The sequence below is a fragment of the Anas acuta genome, chromosome 1 (assembly GCF_963932015.1).
Source record: "Anas acuta chromosome 1, bAnaAcu1.1, whole genome shotgun sequence".
Lineage (NCBI taxonomy): Eukaryota > Metazoa > Chordata > Aves > Anseriformes > Anatidae > Anas > Anas acuta.
Window position 1 is genome coordinate 120,367,682 of NC_088979.1, and position 22,159 is coordinate 120,389,840.

The 22,159-nt window shown below is 48.8% G+C and overlaps 1 protein-coding gene across 2 annotated transcripts in view; it reads right to left on the reverse strand.

Annotated features, from left to right (window-relative positions):
* ARHGAP31 (Rho GTPase activating protein 31) overlaps positions 1 to 14,207 on the reverse strand; it is a 53,218-nt gene extending 39,011 nt beyond the window's left edge. For both annotated transcript variants that reach the window (XM_068697786.1, XM_068697777.1), the window contains exon 1: positions 14,004 to 14,207. In XM_068697786.1, the coding sequence (XP_068553887.1) occupies positions 14,004 to 14,103 (100 nt within the window). In that variant the 5' untranslated portion in view covers positions 14,104 to 14,207. The remainder of the gene's footprint in view (positions 1 to 14,003) is intronic.
* Positions 14,208 to 22,159: the final 7,952 nt, after the last annotated feature.

The following is a 22,159-nucleotide window of genomic DNA, read 5'->3' on the forward strand; positions in this document are numbered from 1 at the left end:
ATGCTTTGGGTGTAGCAATCCTGGGCTCATCCCACAGGCGCTTCATGAAAGAGGCGACTGTTCCGTGTTGGGAACCCAGAGAAACCTCTGGCCAGCGGCGGCTGCTGGAGGCGCCCGGATTAAAGCCCCATTGTTTTGCCCTCTCCAGCAGCAGGGCTAGACCGCTCCCTGACGGAGCCCCCGTCTGTCCAGCGGTTTGGGAAGAGGCAAATAAATAAATGCAGTCGTCGCCGGGAATAACAAAGATTGGGGGAAGCAAGGAAAGAGGAAGTAAGAAAAAAAAAAAAAAATCCTTTAATGCTCTATGTTTCTTCAAAGGCGAATGCCAAGGAGTTGCTGTTCTGGGCTGTTTCTTTTGTCTTTCTGACTGCTGGATCTTGCTGTACTAAGGGCTTTGAGGCACTAACAAACACATTGCAAACACAAGAAGGGGTGTTGCAGGAAAAGGGCGTTGAGATCATACTTAATCAAACTTCCTTACATTTTGATAGCTCTGGTACTGCCGTATAAGTCAATCATCTCGTTGCCTTTGCAGTTCTCTGCTGTGGCAGAGGCTTCGGGCCAAGACCTGTATCCTGATGTTTGCATAAGGCTGGAGGGTTTCAGAACCGAAAAAAAGCACCAGGCTGCCTTCGTCTCCCTGCACAAGCAGCCTGTCACCTCAAAGGGGGACAAGCCGCACGATCTAAAAGCAGGAACTTGTTGAAGACTGTGAAGCTGGAGACGTTTTGATTCAGAGCACCATAGCACAGGCTTCCAAAGTGAAAGAAGCTGACGTGACAAAGCTGAGCACGTTTAAACATTAAGTATTGCAAGCTCACCCAAGCGAGACAAAGCTGCTGCTGCTCACACCCATAGACTCTGGAACTGTTCAGAGAATGAAGCTCATTTTAAAATCAATTAGGCACCGAAGGGAGAATGAAAAAATGTAGTTAGCTGATGAAAAACTGCATCCCTGGTAATGTAGGAACTCAATGGCAACTTCTCACACTTTCCAAAACCAAGCTTGTTTCAGAGGTTGGAAGGAGCCAGAAATAATTCCCTCATCTCTCACACTGACTCGGTTTTGGGTAAGAAGCTGGAAGAAGAGTGTGGGATAAGAAGAGCTGTTGGTGCTGTGAGCGTTTTCCTTCACTGACCACTGCTGCTGCTGAACACTATTCCTGGCTTCCTGTACTCAGAAAATCCTCTCCTCATCTGTTCTACCCCTACTACACAAGTGCCAGGACTTTGAATCTTGCACCCACTTACGGTTCTCTCTCTTCTCTTATTTGCTGGCAGTCTCCAGTTGCTCTGATATGGTTGGTTTTGTTCCCAGGCAAGTTTTTCCAACCTTGCCCTTCTTCAGCGTAAGCATATTGGGATTTCCTCACATGTTTTCTCCATTCTGACTTTGCCCTTTTTCCCTTTCCATGTTCATTACCTCCAGTCAATTTTTCATTTCTCTGCCACACTTCCCCCCTCCCAGCTGTTTCTTTGGATGCATTATCATTAGTTTCTATCCATAACCTAAGGTTGGGCCTGATCCCAAAACCAGAATCTATCAAAATTGCTGCCAGTGACTTCTAGGGCAGTCCTTTCCATGAGCCAGTAATGAACCACGTCCCACAGCGTGCAGAGAAAGCTGTGTTATTGCAGAGACTCCCTCCTAAACCAGTGTCTATAAAATGAAGGTTGCAGTCTTGCAGAAAGTTTTTGTAGCACTTTTTTTTTTTTTTTTTTTTTTTTTTTTGCAAGATTAGCAGAAATAAAGACAGCATCCTGGCTAAATTCCAGTTTAGGTAATCCCTACTGCTAGTTCAGATAGATGCTGGATTGTTTCTCCATCTCCTAGCAGCAGGGATCAGTTGGCGAATGGCTGTCACGTTCTCCTTAAGGTGTGTCTGCGGGAGCAGAGCTTGCCATGGCCAGTGGCATGTCACCGGTGGGAGTCCTACCACCACCTCCCTTGCTCCACGCAGCTCCAGCTCAGATCTGAGCAACTCAGCCTTCGTTCATGCAGAGCCCACAAGCCAGGGACCGGACCCATGCTCCCGGAATGGGATAATCGGACATTGTTTGACCACTGAATCACGGCTCTGTCAGGCTGTAGGCTCGTCTCGTTTGGACGGGCTAATTAACATGCAAGCTGCCCTGGAAGGAGGGTGTCAGAGATGGCCCTCACCCCCGTGATGGACAGAAGAGTTTCATATTCTGCAAATATTTTCTGGCAAGGAGCAGGAGCACATTTTTCCCCATTCTCCCAGAGCAAACACATTTCCCCAAGGAGCTTATTTTTCCCCATTCTCCCAGAGCAAACACATGCATGTCATAGAATCACAGAATGGTTTGGGTTGGAAAGGACCTCAAAGCCCGTATAATTCCAACCCCCCTCCCATGGGCAGGGACACCTTCCACCAGACCAGGTTCCTCACAACCCCATCCAACCTGGCCTTGAACACTTCCAGGGCTTTGAGCAACCTGGTCTAGTGCCTCTTTTTCCTTTTCCTTTTTTTTTTTTTTTTCCTAACCTATTCTTACTTAAATTTTCTTCATAAGTATTTAATTTTATGAAGAAAACCCTTTCATAGGTATATAATTTTATGAAGGAAACCCTTGCTGTCACCCCTTGTTCACCTGCCAGAGCTTTCCACCATCCTGCAGCGAATTCAGAGCTGCCATAAGAGAAGCACAAAAAATCCAAAGTCGCAAACCATTGTGTGTTAGGGCAAGGACAAGCCTCAAAAGCCTCTGGGATCCAGAGCTGCAGTTCAGATCTGTCTTTAATGGCCAAGAGCTAACATCAATAATTTAATGAGCGCCTTACATCCTGAAATATTTCACAAACTGCAAAAACAAGATTCACTCCACCCAACTCTAGGCTGGGAGGTGGCAGCTGTTGAACTGGGCAGAGCAGCACTACGTGACAGTACGGGACACTGAGTAAAAACAAGTCACAGCTCCAGCTGAAATTGCTTTTGGAAAGGGAAAGACGTGGCACAGCATGTAGGTACGTGAAAAGGTCCCTATCCCTTAGAAATAAAAGATAAACTAGAACTTTTTAAAAAGCATCGAGAGGGTTGGTGCCCTTGTTCTACTCTGCACCCAAACGGCAACATTTCCCGAAAAGATGCCAGGGCAACAACTTGACTGGCTGATGCTGAGCTTGCCATCTCCTGAATCACCCAGCCCTTGCTGGCAGCAGATTTTCTTGGGTAACTCCCATGCAAGCGCTAGCCAGACGTGAGCCTGCTTAGGCTGTGGTTGCTGCAAGCAGGTCTTAGGGCTGAGTAGCAGCACGCTTATTTAGCTGCCATGTTTAGGAGCCTGAGCAGTATCCAGTTAATCTTCTCAAATCTCATTATTGCAGCAGAGTGACAGATGGGTATTTTAGCCGGCTAGAAATGAGGACTAATTAGAAGTCCTAACCCCGCTTTGTATTTATTACGCTGGTTCCTTCCCTGCCCCTGAAGCAGGTTTGTTAGCAGTGTCAGAGAGCTGCCCGCCAGCCTGGGTCACCCGTGCCTGGCTGATCTGGGGACAGAGCCACAGGAGGGTCTCATCCAGGTCCCTGCAAGTCCAAGATGGGACCCCAGATCCAAGTTTTGTTGGGATCTGGGACAGAATTTCCTGGCTCGGATCCCTTTTGTGGCTTTACACAGCAGACCTCGGGCAGCAGTTTGTGACTGACGCTCGTGATGGAGCCAGGAAGGAAGAATAATGGAGTCAATAGATCAAAAACAGCTCTTCCCATTTACTGCTCTTAAGCCCGCCTTAGGCACAGACGCTTGATGTATTGACTTTGGCAACAGATGCATATTGCCATCCTGGCAATGAAGTTATTGAAATGGAAGGAGAAAAAAGTGAAAAGCAAGCAGCTACGTAAGGGGAACCAAAAGTGCTAGCGATGAGGGAGAATCCCCCACACCCTCCTTGTGACCCAGAGCCATCACCCCAGGCCAAGCCCCACTGTCTCTTCAGAGGTCCCAGACCATTTGTTTTAACTTTTCTTTGCTGCATTCCTCTACCTTGTTGTACTTCTGGTTTCCAGCAGGGACGGGAAGGGAGAGAACAGGATTATATAAGGAAGGCTGTTGCTCTATTTTTCTGGCTTGATTAGAAGCAGAAGGTGCAATAAATCTCACAGGAGAGCTTGTTCTCATTTAGCCTCTCACGGATCTGAAACTACCTGACCAGGGCAAGGGCAAGACGAATGCAATACCAAGCGGAGAACACTAGGAGGATAAAAAGAGCAAGATGGTGAAGCTGTTTCCCTCTCCAATTCTGCGTAAGAAAGCAATTCAGCCCTGCTGACAGCTTATTTATTTCACACAGATTGTGTTGCAGACACCAGGGTCCAGAAGGAGGGCTCATCCTGCCCAATCACACCTCTGAACCTCCCGGGGTGTGACTGCAGCACCATAATGAAGGATGAATGGAAAAATAAGCACAAGGTGCACACGGAGCAAGTGTTTTTCCACGTGCTGGTTGGCCCTGTTGGGCTGCCAAGCTGCCTGTCTGCAACGGGACAGACAGTCACATTCACTGCTAGAGATGGCAAGTGCAGAATACTAACAATAGCAAGAATATCCCATCCAAAATATTCAGATTCGGATAAACAAACCCCTCCCTTTCTTCCCTTTCTTTGCCAAATCAGCATTTTTGATGAGCCGGTGAGCTTTGCACGGCTCTGGCCTGGATCTCACCCTGCCTTCTGGGCCCTGCATCCCACATTTAGAGAAGTTTGCGAGCATGTCAGCACCTTTCAGGAAAAAAAAAGGCAGCACCGATGCCGCTGTGTCTGGTGAAAACCACAGTGATATTCTCTAAATGAAGGTGGTACTGGGGAATCTGATCCACTCTCTAGTCTACAGTCTGCAGAAAGCAAGTTACACAGCTTAATTATAGCAAGGATGTCTCCTGGCCCTTTGGCTGTTCAACCCCTGTTTTAGAGATGTAGGTACATCTCCTCTAACCATTTAGCCACGTATTCAATTACATTACAAAAACAAATGCATACACCATCACAGATGGGAAAGAGCAAAGAAAGGACATGAGATGTAAAGGGAGTTTTCCATTTGGTTTGGGGTTTAGTTTTTATTCTTTCTTTAACTGTTCTGTGCTTTACAGAACTAAACGAAGCCTCCTGTTCCAGATGATAAATCTTCAAGCTGCTCCTGGCCCCAGAGAGCACGGGAGATAATAGCATTTCCAAAGGCATTTAGTTAGCTGAGCCTTGAGTGTAGAAGAGGGCAGAGAGGAGGTGGAGTCAAATGGCTGTGAACCCAGCTCAGCTGCTCAGGGCATATTTTGGAGAGCAGCAGCCACAGCTGAGCATCCTGCATGGGGACACACATGTCCCCCTGCCTTGCCCAGTCCCCATGCTGGAGGAGGGCACGTAACACAGCCAACAGCAAAGGGAGAAGTCAGGCCATGACTCCCTGGCTTGGTGCCTGCAGGACTACCCGTCTAAGCACCTGAGAATAGCATGCTGCCTTGCAGCATTATTTTTAGGCCTTTATTAAGCCAAGGTGCTGCACAGCTTTCACAAGATGCAGCGTATCAGCATGTTATATAAAGCATACATTAAGTTGCTCGAGCTGGCCAGCAGCAAGACTGCAGAAGCCATTAAAGAACAGGGGCCCTTTATGAAAATATAATTCATTTTCAGCATTAACCAGGGCAGAAAGGATGCTCAACGCTGTCTCAGTTGCATGTTAGTTACTTACTGAAATTGCCAGCATTGGTTGCCGAGGCCAATTTCTGACAGAAACTGTACATTACTAGGAATGCTAGAAGAACTGGGAAGAGCATTACCAGCGGGTCGAGGGAGGTGATCCTTCCCCTCTACTCAGCACTGCTGAGGTCATGTCTGGAGTGCTGTGTCCAGCTCTGGGCTCCCCAGGAGAAGACATGGACTTACTGGAGCGAGTCTGGCTCAGCGCTGCAGGGATGATTAAGGAAGAGCATCTCTCACATGAGGAAAGGCTGAAAGAGCTGGCACTGTTCAGCATAGGGAAGAGAAGGCTCCAGAGGGACCTCATCAATCCTAATAAATGTCTGATGGAAGGGAGGGAATGATGAAAAGGGAGACAGGCTGTTCTCAGTGGTGCCCACTGGGATGACAAGAGGCAACGGGCACAAATTAAAAACCATGAGATTCCACCTGAACACAAGGAAATACTTATCTAACTGTGCCAAATTCCAAGGATGGCACAGGTTGGCCAGAGAGGTTGTGGAATCTCCACCTGTGGAGATATTCAAAACTCAACTGGACATGGCCCTGGGCAGCCATCTCCAGGAGTAGGCAGAAGAGGACCAGGACTTCCCTGCCCACTTAAGTGGTGTATGCCAGAAGGCCTGTAGTCTTAGAGACTGAACTCCTCACTTCCACACACAGTAACTGCATTGATTTAACATTCTGGTAAGTGGGAAGTTCAGTAAGAGTGTTTTTAACTTCATTATATACAAGGGTCTATACATCTGACAGCACACTAGGTCCCAAGGCCCATGTTAAGTTCTTTCCTATCTTCAGTCACTCTGGTGCAGAAGACCAGAAAGTCTGCTTGCAGCTTCAGAGAAATACAGAAAACAGAGGGTTACATTATTGCATTAAGTAGGAAAGTTAATAATACAGTCAGTACAGTTGCCCCACATTATTTGATTTAACACTAAATTAAATTTATGTTACTCTGTTCTGTCTGTGTCCATTGTAAACATGCTGCAGAATTTTTTGTTGACGATGCAAAACATGTCCACTGAAGTTATCGGAGGAGAAATTGAAGGCTCTGGCATACGAACAAAGGATAATTGGGTCTTGAGGCTCTGGGAATTGATGGAATATAGATGGACACTTTAGTTGCCCTTAAAACAACCGTCAGTGGAGCCAGTCAGCGGCCTTGATATTGTAATAAGTACCTAGAATCATAGAATCATTTAGGGTGGAAAAGACACTTAAAAGCAAGCCCAACCATCAACCTAACACTACCACATCATCCACCACTAAACCCTAAGCACCGTGTCCACAAGCAGGTTTCCCTGTCAAAGCCCCGCATGCCCTTAGGCCCCTGATGTTAGCTCAGGACTGGAGGTAGCTGCTGGAAACTCTGGATCTGAGCACCGAGACATTCAACCTACTTGTTTGCCACACCTACAACGGTCTGTGCTGTACATCCACCTTGTGCAGTGACAGCATTTCATCCATTACAGGTATTTTATTTGCTTGAGCCTTTGCGAGTTGTCAAATCACAGGCATTGAAGTCCCTAGTCCTTGGTGCCCCATGTCCAGATGAAATCAGCTGTTCCCCACAAAGAGAAAACATTTGCTAAATCAAAATACATTTTCTAATCTAGGATCTGCAGGCAAGACGTGATTCATGTTGTTCTTCACCGGGGATGGGGGAGAAGGCAAGATCAAAGTGGGGCTTAGTGCATGCAGAGGACACATGTGCCTCCTGCAGTGCTTGGTAGGGGAAACGTAATGCAGGAGGCAGCGTGAAAGAGCTCCCCGCTAATCACACGGTGCTAGCAATGAAAAGCCAATACAGAACAAGGAGCTGCAACATGAATTTTTAACTGCAGCAACACTGTGCCACAGTGACAAAAAATAAAAAATAAAAAAAAAAAAATAAAACAGCTCCCAGGAACCAGAAACAGATTGAGGAAGTAACACAAACATGGTCCAAAGCAAGGAGTAACAGCGGAGCAGCAGAAGCAGCCAGATGGCTCCTGCTCCCGTTGTTCCCAGTGTCTCGTTGCTCTCACTTTGTTGCCATAGAGGCTGGTATCTGGGACCCAAAAGGTGGCACTCTGCTTGTGAGAACAGGGGGGAGAAAAAGCAACCTCTGTGTTATTAACAATTTTCCCCCTCTGCTATCCATCTTGGCAGTGCTCTGCCTCACTCCTCTGTCCCCTGCATGTGCCTTGGCAGACCCCAAAGTGGTAACCCCAGCCCAGCCCCTCCATTTCACATACTCAGCTCTTAGGACCCCTCTGCCATGGTTCTCCTCCACTGTATTACAATGCAGCCCCCCTTCTTTAGCCCCAAACGTGAGAGACCAACTGTCCCTCTGGCTCCTGAAACAAAGATGAGGGGATGTAGACTTAAGTATCCACACAAGCTACATGTTTCCTGCCAGGAACGGACCCCACAGAGCACAAGTCATGGAGCAGCAGTGGGAAATACAGAGCAGATGCAGTGGCATGTCCAAGGAAAGAAGAGGACTACTGCCTTTCAAGCCAGCCCAAAAGGCTTTTCTTGTTCCCTTCTCCTCCCAGCTCCTGCCTCTTCCTCCTGTGCAGGGCGACAAGTGTTTGCCTAGGCCCGACGTGAGGTGGGGCAGGGAATTGATGTGGACTAAAAGAAACCCGGCCCCAAAAAGAGAAGGTTTCTTTTCAGATCAGTTCTTGAGAGAGAAATCCCCAGTGCCACAGTTTCTAATTTTGAGAGCGGGATGAGGGCAGCTCTTCATTCTGCAGCAGATTAAATGAGCATGTGGCATTTTCATTTTTCCAAGGAGACTTTTTTTTTAAAAAAAGGCCTCCTCTTTTTCTCTTTTTCTTCCATGCTGCCATTAATGATCCTCCAGCAGCTTTCCCAGGACTCCCAGGACTTTCTGCGTGCATAGCTAACCAAAATCGCCTAACCAAAAGCAAGGGCATGCATTCACTTCAGTACATCAACACAGGAAGAGCAGCTTAAGGAGAAAAGAAGGTAATCACAAATGCTTATTTTTTCATGGTGTAAGTTTGCAGCATCTAATTCCACTTAGGAGCCTAGAAATACACGCAGCGGCATTGGGTAACTCTTTGATGTTCAGCTATGTTAGGCGAAAGCACATGCTGGTTGCTACACGCTTACATGTGCTCGGGGCTTGTGCACGCCCCCACGCTCATCCCTGCATGCTCTTATCCCAGACGCACTCAGCTGCACGTGCAAGTGTGAGGAAAGAAAGCCCCATGGCCCAGAAAAGCTGCTTCACATCTGGGCAGCAGGTTTAAGGATTGGCTCTGATGGGAGGCGTCGAGGCAAACTTTCTTCCCGAGTGGCAGGTCTCGTCTGCCTGAGCAGAGGCAGCTTCGTGATGAAGTGCAGAGCATCAAAACCAGGCAGCAGGCAGCATGCTAAGGGGCTGTCCCAAACCAGACCAAAAAAGGTGGCCCCAAGGGCCACCTTTCCTTTGTACAAAGCCTATTACCATTGGATTATTGCTCTGAATTGCTTGACAATCCTTGACCTACTGCAGCAGTTAAGATTTTGTTTGGGGAACTAGCGCCAGCCAGAACCACCATGTTTCCGTGAGACCACTAGCACTAAATGAAACCTTTTCTTACTCTTTCATTCAAATGCAGTTGTGAGAAGGCAGAAGCAGTCACTGCAAAGGCTGATAATGTCTCCCTGTGCTATGTCTGCAGAACACCAATCCCTTTCCCTCCCCTGCCTCCAGGCCAGCCCTGAGCTCTACCATGGCAAGACAGAGAGCACAAGAGAGCCTCCTGTAGCGAAGCAGCCCTATTTCAACAACAAATAAAGACAATAACCAACCTCGGACAAAGAGACCGAAAGTGCTTAGGGTGCTACAGGCTCAGGATGAGAATCACCGAGGGAGCTGTGGGGAGTGTGGGAGGGGGTTAAGGGGAAAAGCTGAGCTCATTGCATCCCAACCAGACAACATCAGGCAGGAAACAGATGTGGAACAAACCACAGAGTGGTACAGCAACTGCAGAATTAACTCTCTGGCAAATGGGGGAAGCTAAGGCATGCAGAGCTGACCTGCAGGTTGAGAAGAAGGTGTCTAATCCAAGATTTGGCCTTTTGCCATCCTGGTATCACCCCCTTGCCCTGCCTCTAGACGCCACCATAATCAAATTGAAGGAAATGCCTCAGCCTTTCTCTAAGTCCTAGCTGGCTCTAAGAAAATGAAGCAAAGGTTGATCTGAATCAGTAGTGGTTCCTAAGCAAAAGGCTGGATCATCTTTTACCAGCATAATCCAAGTTTTGTAGATGCTGTGGCCATTTCCATTTAGAAAGCATGGAGGTTGTACCTGGTTATATACCTGATACTCCAGTCTGAATCTCCCAAACTAGGAATACTGGAAATATTAAGCTCCATTTTGACTTGATTCCTCTCATTCTAACAGCTTTGACTCTTTCAGCCCCCTCTTACAGCAATTCTTTGATATGACCAGAAGCAAGGCTACTCTTTCTGACTGTTCCCTTAAGCAGAGCAGACTGTCTTGCCTCAATTAAGGTTTGTGCACAGCCTTGCGACTTGTCTTTTCTGCTGGCCCACCCATCACTATACATTTATATTGTTGTTACAACAGGAACTGGGGGCCCAACATGCAGCTCTCATTAACTTCAGCAGAAGCACTATCTGCTTTTCTCTGCTGGACACCTGGCTGATTATCCAGAGGCTAAAATATAACTCTAATATGAACCATTCAGGGTTAATACCCACCAGCTCCGTTGCACTGCTATAACATTTTAAGACACTCCAGCCACAAGAAAATGTTTTAGTGCGGGCATTAGTGCAAACCTCCTCCTGCATGGGTGCCTACCCATGCCCCAAACCTTCTTTCTAGTGAAGGTTTCATAATCCAGAAGACCATTTGTCTCCATGTGTGAAGCTGGCAGAGACAGAAGAGGCACCATACGAAATCAGAAGCCTTTTACTCATTGGTATTGCAGTCACCAGTCTTTTATGGCCTATGGGACCTTTTCCTCAAATCCACTACTATCCAAGACATTGTTTGGAAATGTCTGTGGGTATGAAAAGCTGCTACTTCTTCCCCAAGTTTCTAGCCAGCAGAAAGACCTGAAAACATAACTCAGATGCACACTGATATGTCAGAAAACAGAATGCAGAAAAAGAACCCAGCACCGATTTTTATTTTATCTCATGATTTTTGTGGCCTGACTCATGACTTCAGATGCTTGGGAGCACTGATAACAGTCTGCCTCTGTAAGGAGCATAACCATCCTCTGTGTCGAGACTGCCAGCAGGAAAAGGCCAAGTAGGGTCAAACGCGGCTATGACAGGAGCTGCCTTGAAATATGGTAAATCCAACACAGCCACGCTTCAAACCACCAGACAGCAACATCTACCTGTCCATCACCACTGATTTTTAATCTCCTGAGCTTCCCTGCTGTACCTGCTAAAGTCTTTACATCTACACTGCTCCTAAATATTTTGTAATTCTGCCACAGCTTTTATTGCATTATATAAAGCTTATGACAACTGAGCCCTGGGTACAGCTGTCTGATAAGGGAGACCGAGAGACCTTTCCACCTTTCATTGAAACACAGCCATCTCTGATGAGGACTGTAGCAAGTTATTAAACAGTTAACATGACAAGAGAGGAAATGCTGATACCTTAAGCAGGACTGAATTTTCTCCACTGGAATTTGGCAAGGACACAGGGACTAAGGTCCGTACAGAGCACACAAGCTGCTCTTCAACGACCGCAAGCATGCAGGGACCCGACTCGTGTATTGCCTTCATGAAGCATCGCATGAGTAGTGCAGCACCCCCTAACTGTAACCACTGTGCATTCATCCAGATCAAAAAAAGGCAAATTGATTTGTCTGTGCTAGCCACTCCCTTTGCCATCTCTGCCCCAGCACCAGCAGTGTGGGGCTCAGCTTGTCTTTGTGTGAGAGTGCAGGACCCATCACACAAAGCAGCATTTTGGGGCAGCACCTGAGCTCAAATGCAGAACCAATCTGACCTTCCCTACAGCCACATCTTCTTTCCCAGTTAACCCTTCTGGGTGCGTTTTAGAACCTGCTTTCCGCAGCAAACCGTTTCCTGGACAGCAGCCAAAGCGCTCTACCCCTCCTCAGCACTGCCAGCTACCATGAACGGTCTTGTATCATCGCTGCTTCCAAGTAGGGAACAGCCAGAGCCAGCATCCCACCAGTTAAACGCAGCGCACAGTCTAAAGCAGTCAGAAAGTTATTGCTTTACGCCTCTGACACAGCCTCAGCTTGCAGGAGCGCTGGCTTGTCACTGAGAACTGCTCTTAGCAGAACAATTTAACCTCAAACCAGCCACCTCTCACACCCTGCTTGTTCTTCTGATTTTGTTTCACAGTTACAGGCTGCATATTTATGATGTCCTGGTGACATCTGAACACTAGTTTCTTCTCAAGAGGCCACGCTGGTCACATTCCTACTGATCCCAAGAGCCCTACTAGCAGAGAAACAAGTTATCTCCAGTTCTCTGACTTCTTCTCCCACTATCCCAACAGTTTGAATTGTACCAATACAACTTACACTCTTCCCAATAAACCTACAACAATTGAGCCTTTCATTTCAGGATCCCACAGCACTGGGCAGCGGGATGTGCTATTCAGCAAACAGCAGCACTGTATAAAGGGAAAGGGACTTCGTGTCCTCCCCCGGCGCTCCTCAGCGCAGAGAGTTAAGTAGGTTGGAACTGTGAACCATCCCACAGATGAGACTAGAGACAATGTCCTTCTTTCTTGTGCCCCAAAAACAATTTTAAAGGACTATAGGATTTCTGGTAATAAATCTTGCTGGTTTTGCAAAATTTCAGCTGCAGTAATTACATTTCTCTCTTAAAAATCCCCCTCACTGCTTCAGCTGAATATACTCTCTGTACCTGCCTTCCCTGCGTTGTTTTTAGTGTCCCTGTAAGCAGCTGTAAGCTGTTCCTCTGCTGTGGTAGCTCGTGTGAGCAATGAATGGAATTTATCTAACTGCATCTTGTGCTGGCAAAGTGATATCAGTTCATTAAGTCTGTTACTTTGGCTGTTTCGACTCAGTTGCCATTAAGGGCTATATAAGTTAAAAGATATAGTAATTGTTACTGTCGTCTCACAATGAAATTGAATGTCTATTTTTCCGCCATACCTAAATAAGTGCACATATATAACGTTTTATCTTAGTGATATATGCACTGTCCTCCTCCCTGTGCAGTGGAAAGGGCTGCTGCTAAGCAGTCCATCCCGCTGCCACTGTACTTCCACACTGCACTTCATCAGCCATGCTCATCAGCAAATGAAAGACCTGATTGTACAGCCCTCCCCGTACAAAGCTGACATTGCTGCTGGAAGCTTTTTTTTGCTCTGAGTAGCCTGGCTTTGGTAAAAGTTAGTTAACTCCGACTGGCACACAGTGCTAACAGCAGGGATGGGAACAGGCGCGTATTTATTTTTCCTCTTCCTAAACTGCCGGTCTTTCTGTACGCCAAACTCTCAGCTGCTTCTCTTATCCTCCAACCCTCTTTCAGAAAAAAAAATCTTGTGCTCCTTCCTGCACCCGCGACTGATCACTTCAAGCCTGGGACCCTCTGTTCTTATCACTGTTATCTCTTGGCTGAGCTACCGTGTTCCCATCCGATATCTGGGGGCACGGAGGTCAGGGGGAGGAGGCAAGGAGGGAAAGATAACAGGCAGGGGACTGAAAATATTAGCTCAGCTGCCCCCAGCACCTCACACCCATCCGTTCTCCATCCCCAGCCTCCGTCCTGCCTCAGCCCGGCAGCGAAAGGGCGATATGGGACCTGGAGTCAAGGAGGGGCGGACAGGACATCCTCAGCTTCCCTCTACAGGCCCTGCCATGCTCTCCTCTTATAGACTTTGTGAGGATTTGGGGGTTTGGGAGGAGACAACGCTCTGCTTTCCAAGCCTAGCTCCCTAAAAGCCTGCTACCCCCACTCCCAAAGCCGAGGGGATGGGAGAGGGCTGCACAGCATACGCCTGGCTGTCTGTCCCCACTCACACAGCCCTGTCCCCGTCCTTTCCCCACTCATTGCTACTCATGCAAGGGGCATGCAGGCGCATCACCAAAGCAATCCTCCGCTCATTCATTCATTGCGAGTGCCTGGGCAGTGACTCCACTTCCCACAGATAAAACAGCTCCAGGTTGCTTAACCCTCACCCTTGGGAGAGGTTCGGTTTCCAGTCCCGCTGACGGAGAACGAGCAAACAGACAAACCCCAAAACAGGACGCGCGCTCTGCTCCTCCACAACCAGAGTGAGAATAAAGAGGCATTTACCATCCTGCCCAGAGCTCTCCAGATGCTCCGTCAGGTCGCAGCCGAACGCGCTCGCGGCTCCCTTCCTCTTGAGCTTCTGCTTGGCTCCCTTGTTCTTCATGAGGTTAGTCCCAAAAGAGGTTTGCCCCCCTCCTGCCTTGCCCCCCTCCCCCCGGCCTCACGCTGGGAGGCAAAAAGCTGTCTCTTCTCCTCAGACCACCGCCCGTGTCCCGCTTCCAGGGGGTAGCATCGGGGGTCCCGCGCGGCGTCCAGCTGGAGAAATCAACATTAATCCCCACCAGATGCTGGGCTGCTCCGGCAGCAGGGGAAGGTCAGGGCGCGAGGAGGCTCCCCAGCCGGCAGCAGCAGCGATCATAGCCCGAGCCCGGAAGGCTTCGCATCGAGGGGAAGCCCGTGGTGAACGGGTGCCAGCATCCGAGCTGTCGAGATGGTGCTGGTGGTGGTGGTGGTGGTGGGGACGTCTGTTCCTCAGCGCTGTCCCGGGACCCTTCACAGCCACCCTTCTGGGTTTCGTCAGCCGGGCTGTCGCCGCCACCAGCCGCAGGCGTCCCGCTCTGGTCTTCCTTCTCCCAGCTTTCGGAGGAGAGTGGGAGCTCCAGCGGGCTGGTGGAAAGGGACTGGGGAAGAGCCTGTGCGAGGCTCCTCGCTGGCTCCCCCCCTTCCCCTCCTCCTGCCGTCGTCGGACAGCGAGAGGAATGAGAAACCAGCTTCCTGTCCTGACTCCCTCGCCCGCTCTCCCTCCTTTCCCCCCCTTTGACAAATCCTAGGATTATCCAGCTCAAAAAAATGCTGAAAGGAAGTTAGCCGAGGAGGAGCTCTGTGTGTGTGTGTGTGTGTGTGTGTGGAGGGGGGTGTAAGGGGGGGGGGGGGTGGACTTTTTTTTGGCAGAAAATTGCGTTTGTGTGCAAGAGGCTGAGGGGAGGCGGAGAGAGGAGTTTGGGGGACGGGGGGGAGGAAGAGGGGAAGCCTTCCCTGCCCGTGGGCAGATAACGGGCCGCCAGAGGAAATCACGGCTCTCCCAGCCCTGCGGTCGGGCGCTTCCTGCGCTGCCAGGGCTCAGCCCTGGAAAGGCCCGAGGAAGGGCCAGAGAAGGAGGAGGGAGGCCAGGAGCTGCTCCAGGAGGTCTCTGCCTCTGCTGGCTGGTTCCTCCATGCCAAGGCATCCCTCCACCGTGGCTCTGTCCCCTCAGGGGCATGGGCTGGGGCTGGCAAAGCGTGAGACAGGGGCAGAAAGTTGGGAAACTGAAGCGGGGGGGGGAGGCGGGAAGCCCTCAGCTCCCTCCTCCCCGGCTCCCCGCCCAGCAAGCAGAAACAGATGCCATCCGGGCACTGAGGTTCCCGTGCTGTGAAGTCAGATCCCAGAAAAGGCTGCCCTCTGCCAAAGAAAGGGTTAGGAGGCAAGGGACAGCAATCCCCCAGTGGTGGCAAGAAAGAAAATTGGATGGGCTTTCCCTCAGCCTCGATACCTGTCCTCCGCCAACACCTCTCTACCCTACCCTACATGCATCTCTGCTCACGAGGGCCCCTTCTCTTGCCCCTTCTCCACATTTTTTATTCCAGAAACTCAGGCCTCCTTCCAGAGCTGGGAATGCCTGTGGGCTACACGCTTCTTTGCAGGAGGCAAGCTTAGCTCTGCCAACACTTCACTGACACCTCTTGCCACACGCCACTTGTCAGTCCGTGGGTCTCAGTGAAAAATAAACAAACAAGCGAAAACTGGACCTTGCAGCTTTTCACCAAAAATGAGTCATACTCTGACCGAAGAGCTTTGGTTTGGAGGAAAAATGGCCAGGAAATGGGGCAAAGGACTCAACCTCTGTCTTGCCTCAGCTTCTACCAGCACAGAAAACCTGCCTCCCCCCACAGACCCACACTCCTTTATTTTAACAAAGATTTTCAGATAAATCAAGCCTCGTTGCAATCCTTCTGCTGTCAAAAGCCATTCAGGTTCTGTCGCCTTGGTAGGGTGACTTTTTTTTTTCTTTTTCCTCAGAAGGGTTGAATGTTATCACGTCACATACGAGAAAAAACACCACGAGCCCTAGAGAAGGACCTTGAGCAATTATAACTCCTATTGTGCAGCTTATCTTTGCAATTATTGCCATTATCCTCATTTTATAGCGCGATGGCTGATGGGAAGATGATTTGCAGAAGGGTATCAGAGAGATGGCTGGTCTGTGGGCCCCCAGCCTCCTGTTCCTTCTCCTAGGCTTAGAGGGAAGTCTGAGCTCTTCTGACCAGACCCACAGCTGTTCTTGGGAACCCTCTGTGCCCAGACAACTATTAAAACTGATATTAATTTATCCTGGGCTTCTCACGGCACCTCGGTGTTGGGTTGAGATCCTTCCCCTTAATGGCACTCTGCCAAACCCATCGCTTGCCACAGTGCCTCCTGGCTGTCCTCTACCACCCGGGTGGCTGGCCACGTTCTGTAGGAAGAGAAACCCATCTCCTTGCACCTTTTGGTGGGAAGCATGACCTCCTGCTCACATCAGCCCTCTCTGTGATGCTCAGCCCCAGCTCCACTCCAGCTGGCAGGGGCGGCTTCACCACCATGAGCCACCACGCCTTATTCAAAGTCCAAAACAGCGTGGTAGATAGGGTGAAAGAGGCACTGTGAGCAGTGAGGAGCTCCAGAAGTGGCTGGGATGAAGGGGTGGCATGTGCTGCACCACAACAAGGTTCAGCATGAGGACAGAGAGGATTGCCCAGGGAGCCTGGGCTGAGAGGAGAAGGAGGAGGAGGAAGAGGTCAGGCAAGGTGAGGGGGAACCAAACAAGAGAGGCTTTACAAACAAAGCACTTCATATCACAGCCTGGAATCAGTGCTGAGCCAGGGGATTTTTCTGAAGGAAAGGGGCGATATTCTCCTCCACAGAGTTAAAAATAAGAAGTCTGGATTTGCATGGCCTGGAAGGCAGGAAAGTCTCTGCAATAGCAGGGGTGAGCCGTGGGGTTAAGATGTCAGTGTGCCTCCTGGAAAAGTTTTCTCTGATGAGGACATGCAAAGCCAGAGAGGAAAAGTGCTTGGGCCAGATGTATGGAAAGGAAAAAGTAGTTTAAAGCTGAAGCAGATGGAAAAGAAGGGGGAATTTTTTGAGAAGAGGAAGAGGAGAGGAGAGGAGAGGAGAGGAGAGGAGAGGAGAGGAGAGGAGAGGAGAGGAGAGGAGAGGAGAGGAGAGGAGAGGAGAGGAGAGGAGAGGAGAGGAGAGGAGAGGAGAGGAGAGGAGAGGAGAGGAGAGGAGAGGAGAGGAGAGGAGAGGAGAGGAGAGGAGAGGAGAGGAGAGGAGAGGAGAGGAGAGGAGAGGAGAGGAGAGGAGAGGAGAGGAGAGGAGAGGAGAGGAGAGGAGAGGAGAGGAGAGGAGAGGAGAGGAGAGGAGAGGAGAGGAGAGGAGAGGAGAGGAGAGGAGAGGAGAGGAGAGGAGAGGAGAGGAGAGGAGAGGAGAGGAGAGGAGAGGAGAGGAGCGTTTGTGTGCGAACGAAAGTAGCACGGGTAATGACCATGTAGTCTTTCTTGTTCCCACAGGTGGGGTGTCCATGGCCCCAGAATCAGATGGTGAGCCTTGGGAAGAGACTTGGCCATGAGGCTTCCTCTCCTGCGGGCCTGGGGCTGCACCAGAGGTGTCACGAGGGCTATTTCTGTTCACCCACCTCTCCCCTCCTGGCCACGTTTCCGTCGTTGTGTGGAGCTCTTCCCTGCCCATGGCTTTGAAATCTCCACCGACCTGCCAGGCGCCACTCGGCACAAAGGATCGGCTGGGGGAGGGGGGGGAATGGAAGAACTGTGGGGGGGTGGGTTCCCCTAAAAATAGCCCTGCCGAGTAGGACTGTTTTCCTGACACAGACGGGTCATTGTTAGACCCTGACATGCCAGTTCAACCTCCCTCCCCGCCCCTCCGCATACTCTCTTTCCTCCCCTGCCCCTCTCCGTCCCCGTTTCCTGCCTACTCCCATCGTATTGTGAAGCCTAAAGCCTGGCGTGGAGGCTTTTGTTTCTCTGAGTATCCATCGGACTACAAATTTGGGGCTCCTCTTGTCACAGGGCACCCACCACTCCCAGTTCCAAACAACCCCTGCTCCCAGTCACAAGTCCTGTTTCCCCCAGTTTTCACCTTCCCACCTCCCAAAGGACCCTCTTGCTCCACAAAGAGACCCACCTCCTTTCGTGTGTCCATGCAACAGGTCTCCCAGCACTTTGTTGCTACTAGAAAGGTACTAGCACTTCACCTACAAACAAAGGAGATACCTACTGATCCCCTGAATTAGCCTAATACCTCAATATTCGGTTACCAACTATGCTACTACATACGACTACATTTTTAACCAGGCAGCCTTCACCCAGTGTTCATAGTCATGTCAGAGGTGTCTTGTGCAGAGAAAAAGAGGTGAAGAACGTATCTGTCTTCCCTTGCTCAGACCATAAACTTGTCTGAATGGTTGTTTAATTCTGTGTTTGTGCAACATCTAGCACAGAGGAACTCTAATTCTTGACAGGGGATTCTAATTATTCTTTGTTTAAACAATATAAAAACCATTCTAGGAAGACTTTATGTTTCCCAGTGTAAAACTTCATTGATAGTGCAATAATATGCAATAGTATTAGAGAGCAAACATTCAGAGAAAACCTCATCCAGACCAGTCGCACAGCTAGCAAAGGCTTCCTTCATCTCAGAGGCGTGCTCTGAGCCCTCTCCATGCATCTAACCAATGAGATGACCCATTTGGTGAGGCAGGACGGCCACAAACCTCACACCATGGAGCCGTTCCAAGCTCACACAGGCCCTTTCATGAGCATCTTGCCAGCAGCCTTTTGGATAACACAGAAGAGGCAGCTGGCATCTCTGTGCTGAGTACGAGCAAGACAGCACATCGTAGAGAGAGATGATTCTTCAATGTGTTGCCTCAATGCAACTAGCAGGAATAAGCACTCCCACCAAACTGAGAAAGTTTTTTTGGTCTCACTTTTTCCCCCTGACCAGGTAACCAAAGAGGCCTACAGGAATTAAACAACTTGCTTAAAACTATTTTTTGTTTAACTATAGCAAAGTAAAAAGCCAACAACACCTATGAATGTGGGAAATACTTTAGACTGTAATTTCTATTCTTTGCTCCCCAAGTCTTATCAGCCTGTGAAGACAGGTGATAACCAGGATTCTCAAGCACAGTCAGCATCTCTAGGAGCTGAGAAAACTTAACAGGGGAAGAAAATCCTGAGGAGATCTATCACTTCAGACACCCTTTCCTTAGTCGCTATGTCCAGCTGCTATACTACCACAGCCTAAAGCAGAACAGAAGATTTTCAGTATCTGTTCCTCCACATTTGCACCCCACTGGTTTTGCTGGAGTTTCCCTGACCCTTTTTGCTATAGTCATTGTTCTGGCAGAAATGAGAAATCTGTTGAACCAGAGGCCTAAATCACTGAAAAAGAAACTATTTAGTCCCTCCTACTTTCAGTTCTACCAACCAACAGCATTGCTAGTATGCTATAAAGGTCCCCAAGTGTGTAACTTCTGATTAGCCCAGCTCCCAGCCTCTCAGAGGACACTGACACCACCACCCCCTCCACTGCCTATGTCTCCACTTTGAAATGTCTGTCTCTTATGAAAAGGTCTGCCAATCTTGTTGCCCTGGGAGAAAGAAGTTGTGGGTTAACCACAAAAACAGCAGTCTGTTACAGTTGCTTTATTTTAATGGTGATGATAAGCTGAGGACTGTGAAAAAGTCTCAATTATAAGGACTAAGCTAGAAGGGAGGAAAGAAATGAGTTTATCTAGGTTTTCATTCAAGCAATAATCTGTTTTGATCACTTTCTGTAGAAGATAAGGACTGTTTTGTAATACCTTATTTGTTGAAATAAAATATAGCTCAGGACGTTCACTATTTTAGAGATAAAAGCTCGACTGTTACGTGCTATTCTTAGAAGTCAGTTAAAACCTGACTTTTATTCTGGGGTCTTTTCATGATCACTTGAGAGAAATACATTTTCCCTGAGAGAGTTACGTCTTGTTTTAGCACAAGCTTTGAGCTAGGACTCCTTGTATTTTTCCTGAATGTCCAGCATGCCAAGGAAGAGTTCCTATGAAGAACTGTCAGCTATGATGATGGTCTCCAGCTAGGACAGACTGCTACCTCTCTTCCTTCTGTCTTCAGCAAGGCAAAACAGGGTTTGAGGCAGGAAGCGGGGAGAGAGGAAGCACAAGTTTTCAAAAGCCATGTGTCCCCCCTGCAAACACCTCTGCGAGAGGGCTGTCAGCTGTGATGGGTAGAGTGCTAGCAGCTGTGGCAGGCAAAGCCAGGTGTTCTTGCAAGTGGCAGGCTCCAGCGCAGTTGTTGTTTCTTATTTCTATGCTCTGGTCTAAGTCCCTGTAGGGAACGTACTGGTGGGCCTGTACAAATGATCTCCTATTGTTTTCTCTGCAAGGCTGACCATATCCTCTCTCCCTTCTAGGCTTTCTCTTCCTGCCTTGCACCACATCCCTTTTCACGGTCAGGCATGTGCCTGGGCTAAGTAGAAAAACAACTTAGCCGTCTGTTGTGCTCCCAGATGCTGACAGTACTGAGCGGGGAAATCAGCTAAGTGGGGAGATTCCTTCTGCCTGAGATTTGTGTGCCCCCTCTCTCAGGATGTATAATATTAAAGGTCCCCACATTCTCCATTAGGGAAAGGCGCATCTCTTCTTTAACATTTCCTTACCTGGGCCTTGGCTGTTTTATCAGGAGGTGTTTTCTGGGAGGATCTGCCAGGTTTTGTTGGATTTATTAAACTTCTTTGGCACGCTTGCTTTATTCTTTTCCTCTGCTCTTGGAAATGTCACCAGTCCTGCAGTGCTGTCAACAACATTATTTAGCTTGAATCCTACTGAGTCTCAACGCCTCCATCCAAAGGTGGCACAAAGTTATCTTCCTTCCATCATAGGCTGAAAGGTCTTGCTTGCCTTGGCCCTGACACCTCATTGTCTAAACCTGTGGTTCAGATTATTTCCAGACTCAATTTGAAGTTGTGTTGGGTGTGAATTATAGCAGAAAGTGCTCAGAAGACTTCAGGCTGGAACCAATAATTTTCTCTCTGCGCTTTGCAATTACTTACACAGCTTAGCTGTCTGCTTTCAACTTTTATGGCTAGTTGAGCATCGCTGTAGCAGGCCAATATGGTCAGGACATCTGGGGAGCCCTCTCCCGTGTAACTGAGGTGGCCATGTCTTTTCTGCAGGCCAGCAGAGGGGTTTTGTTATCTTTAGAGTAAGCTTTGGCTAAGAAGCCTGGCTCCCTAATGCTGCCCTGCTATTTTTAGACCCTCTTCTGGTGTGCCCACCCAGTGCTGTTCCCCTTGTTTGTTTCCTACCAAACAATGAGACCTGAAAGAATTGCTTGGAAAGGGGCCAGCGCTCTTGCAAACGGAATTGTCAGGCGGCCAAGCTTTGCAACAGCCCTTTGTAACATACTGTACTGGGAAATGGGAAGCAATTGTCCCTCCAACCTCCAGCACGGGCTTCTTCCCCTTGCTAAGAGCTCTGTGGTACGATCCAGCCCCAGGGAATATCTCTGAGGAGGTGTCAGAAGACCTGGGAGGAGGAAGGTGAAGAAGCAACAAATCAGGGTGGCAAGGAGCGATGTGAGATCTGTTCTCTGTTCTCCCTCACCCCCTAATCCTGTATTGCTGCCAATGTGTGTTTTAGAGGCAGGTTGTTCCTGGAAAGACTTTGCTATCTTTCCTGATTGTAGCAGAAGCTGCTTATGTACATGTAGGGTTAGAGGTGCGGTCAGATGCCCTTCTCACCCACCCCGTGTTTCTTTTCTGAGCTCTTGTGGTGCTTGGCTACCATTTTCTGCAACCTAAGCACTGTATGGTGAGGAAAAAAAGCAGCCCCAACCCCACTGGTGAGCAGAGCAAGAAACATGTTTATTATCCTCATGCTTGTTTTAAAGAAATGGAGCCAAAGTGGGGGGAAAATAAAAACATATATATATAAAATAATTAAAAAATAATAATAAAATAAAACAGAAAGAAGAGAGAATCAGCAGAGATTTCTTTAAGACAAGGGGTCTGCCTGATCCCCAGCAGCCTAAAGGATGAGAGCCTGGAAATAGCAGATTTGCATCCAAAATGGATTTTGTTCCATTATCTTAAGTTCCAACTTTGTTGCTTCTTTCGGTCTC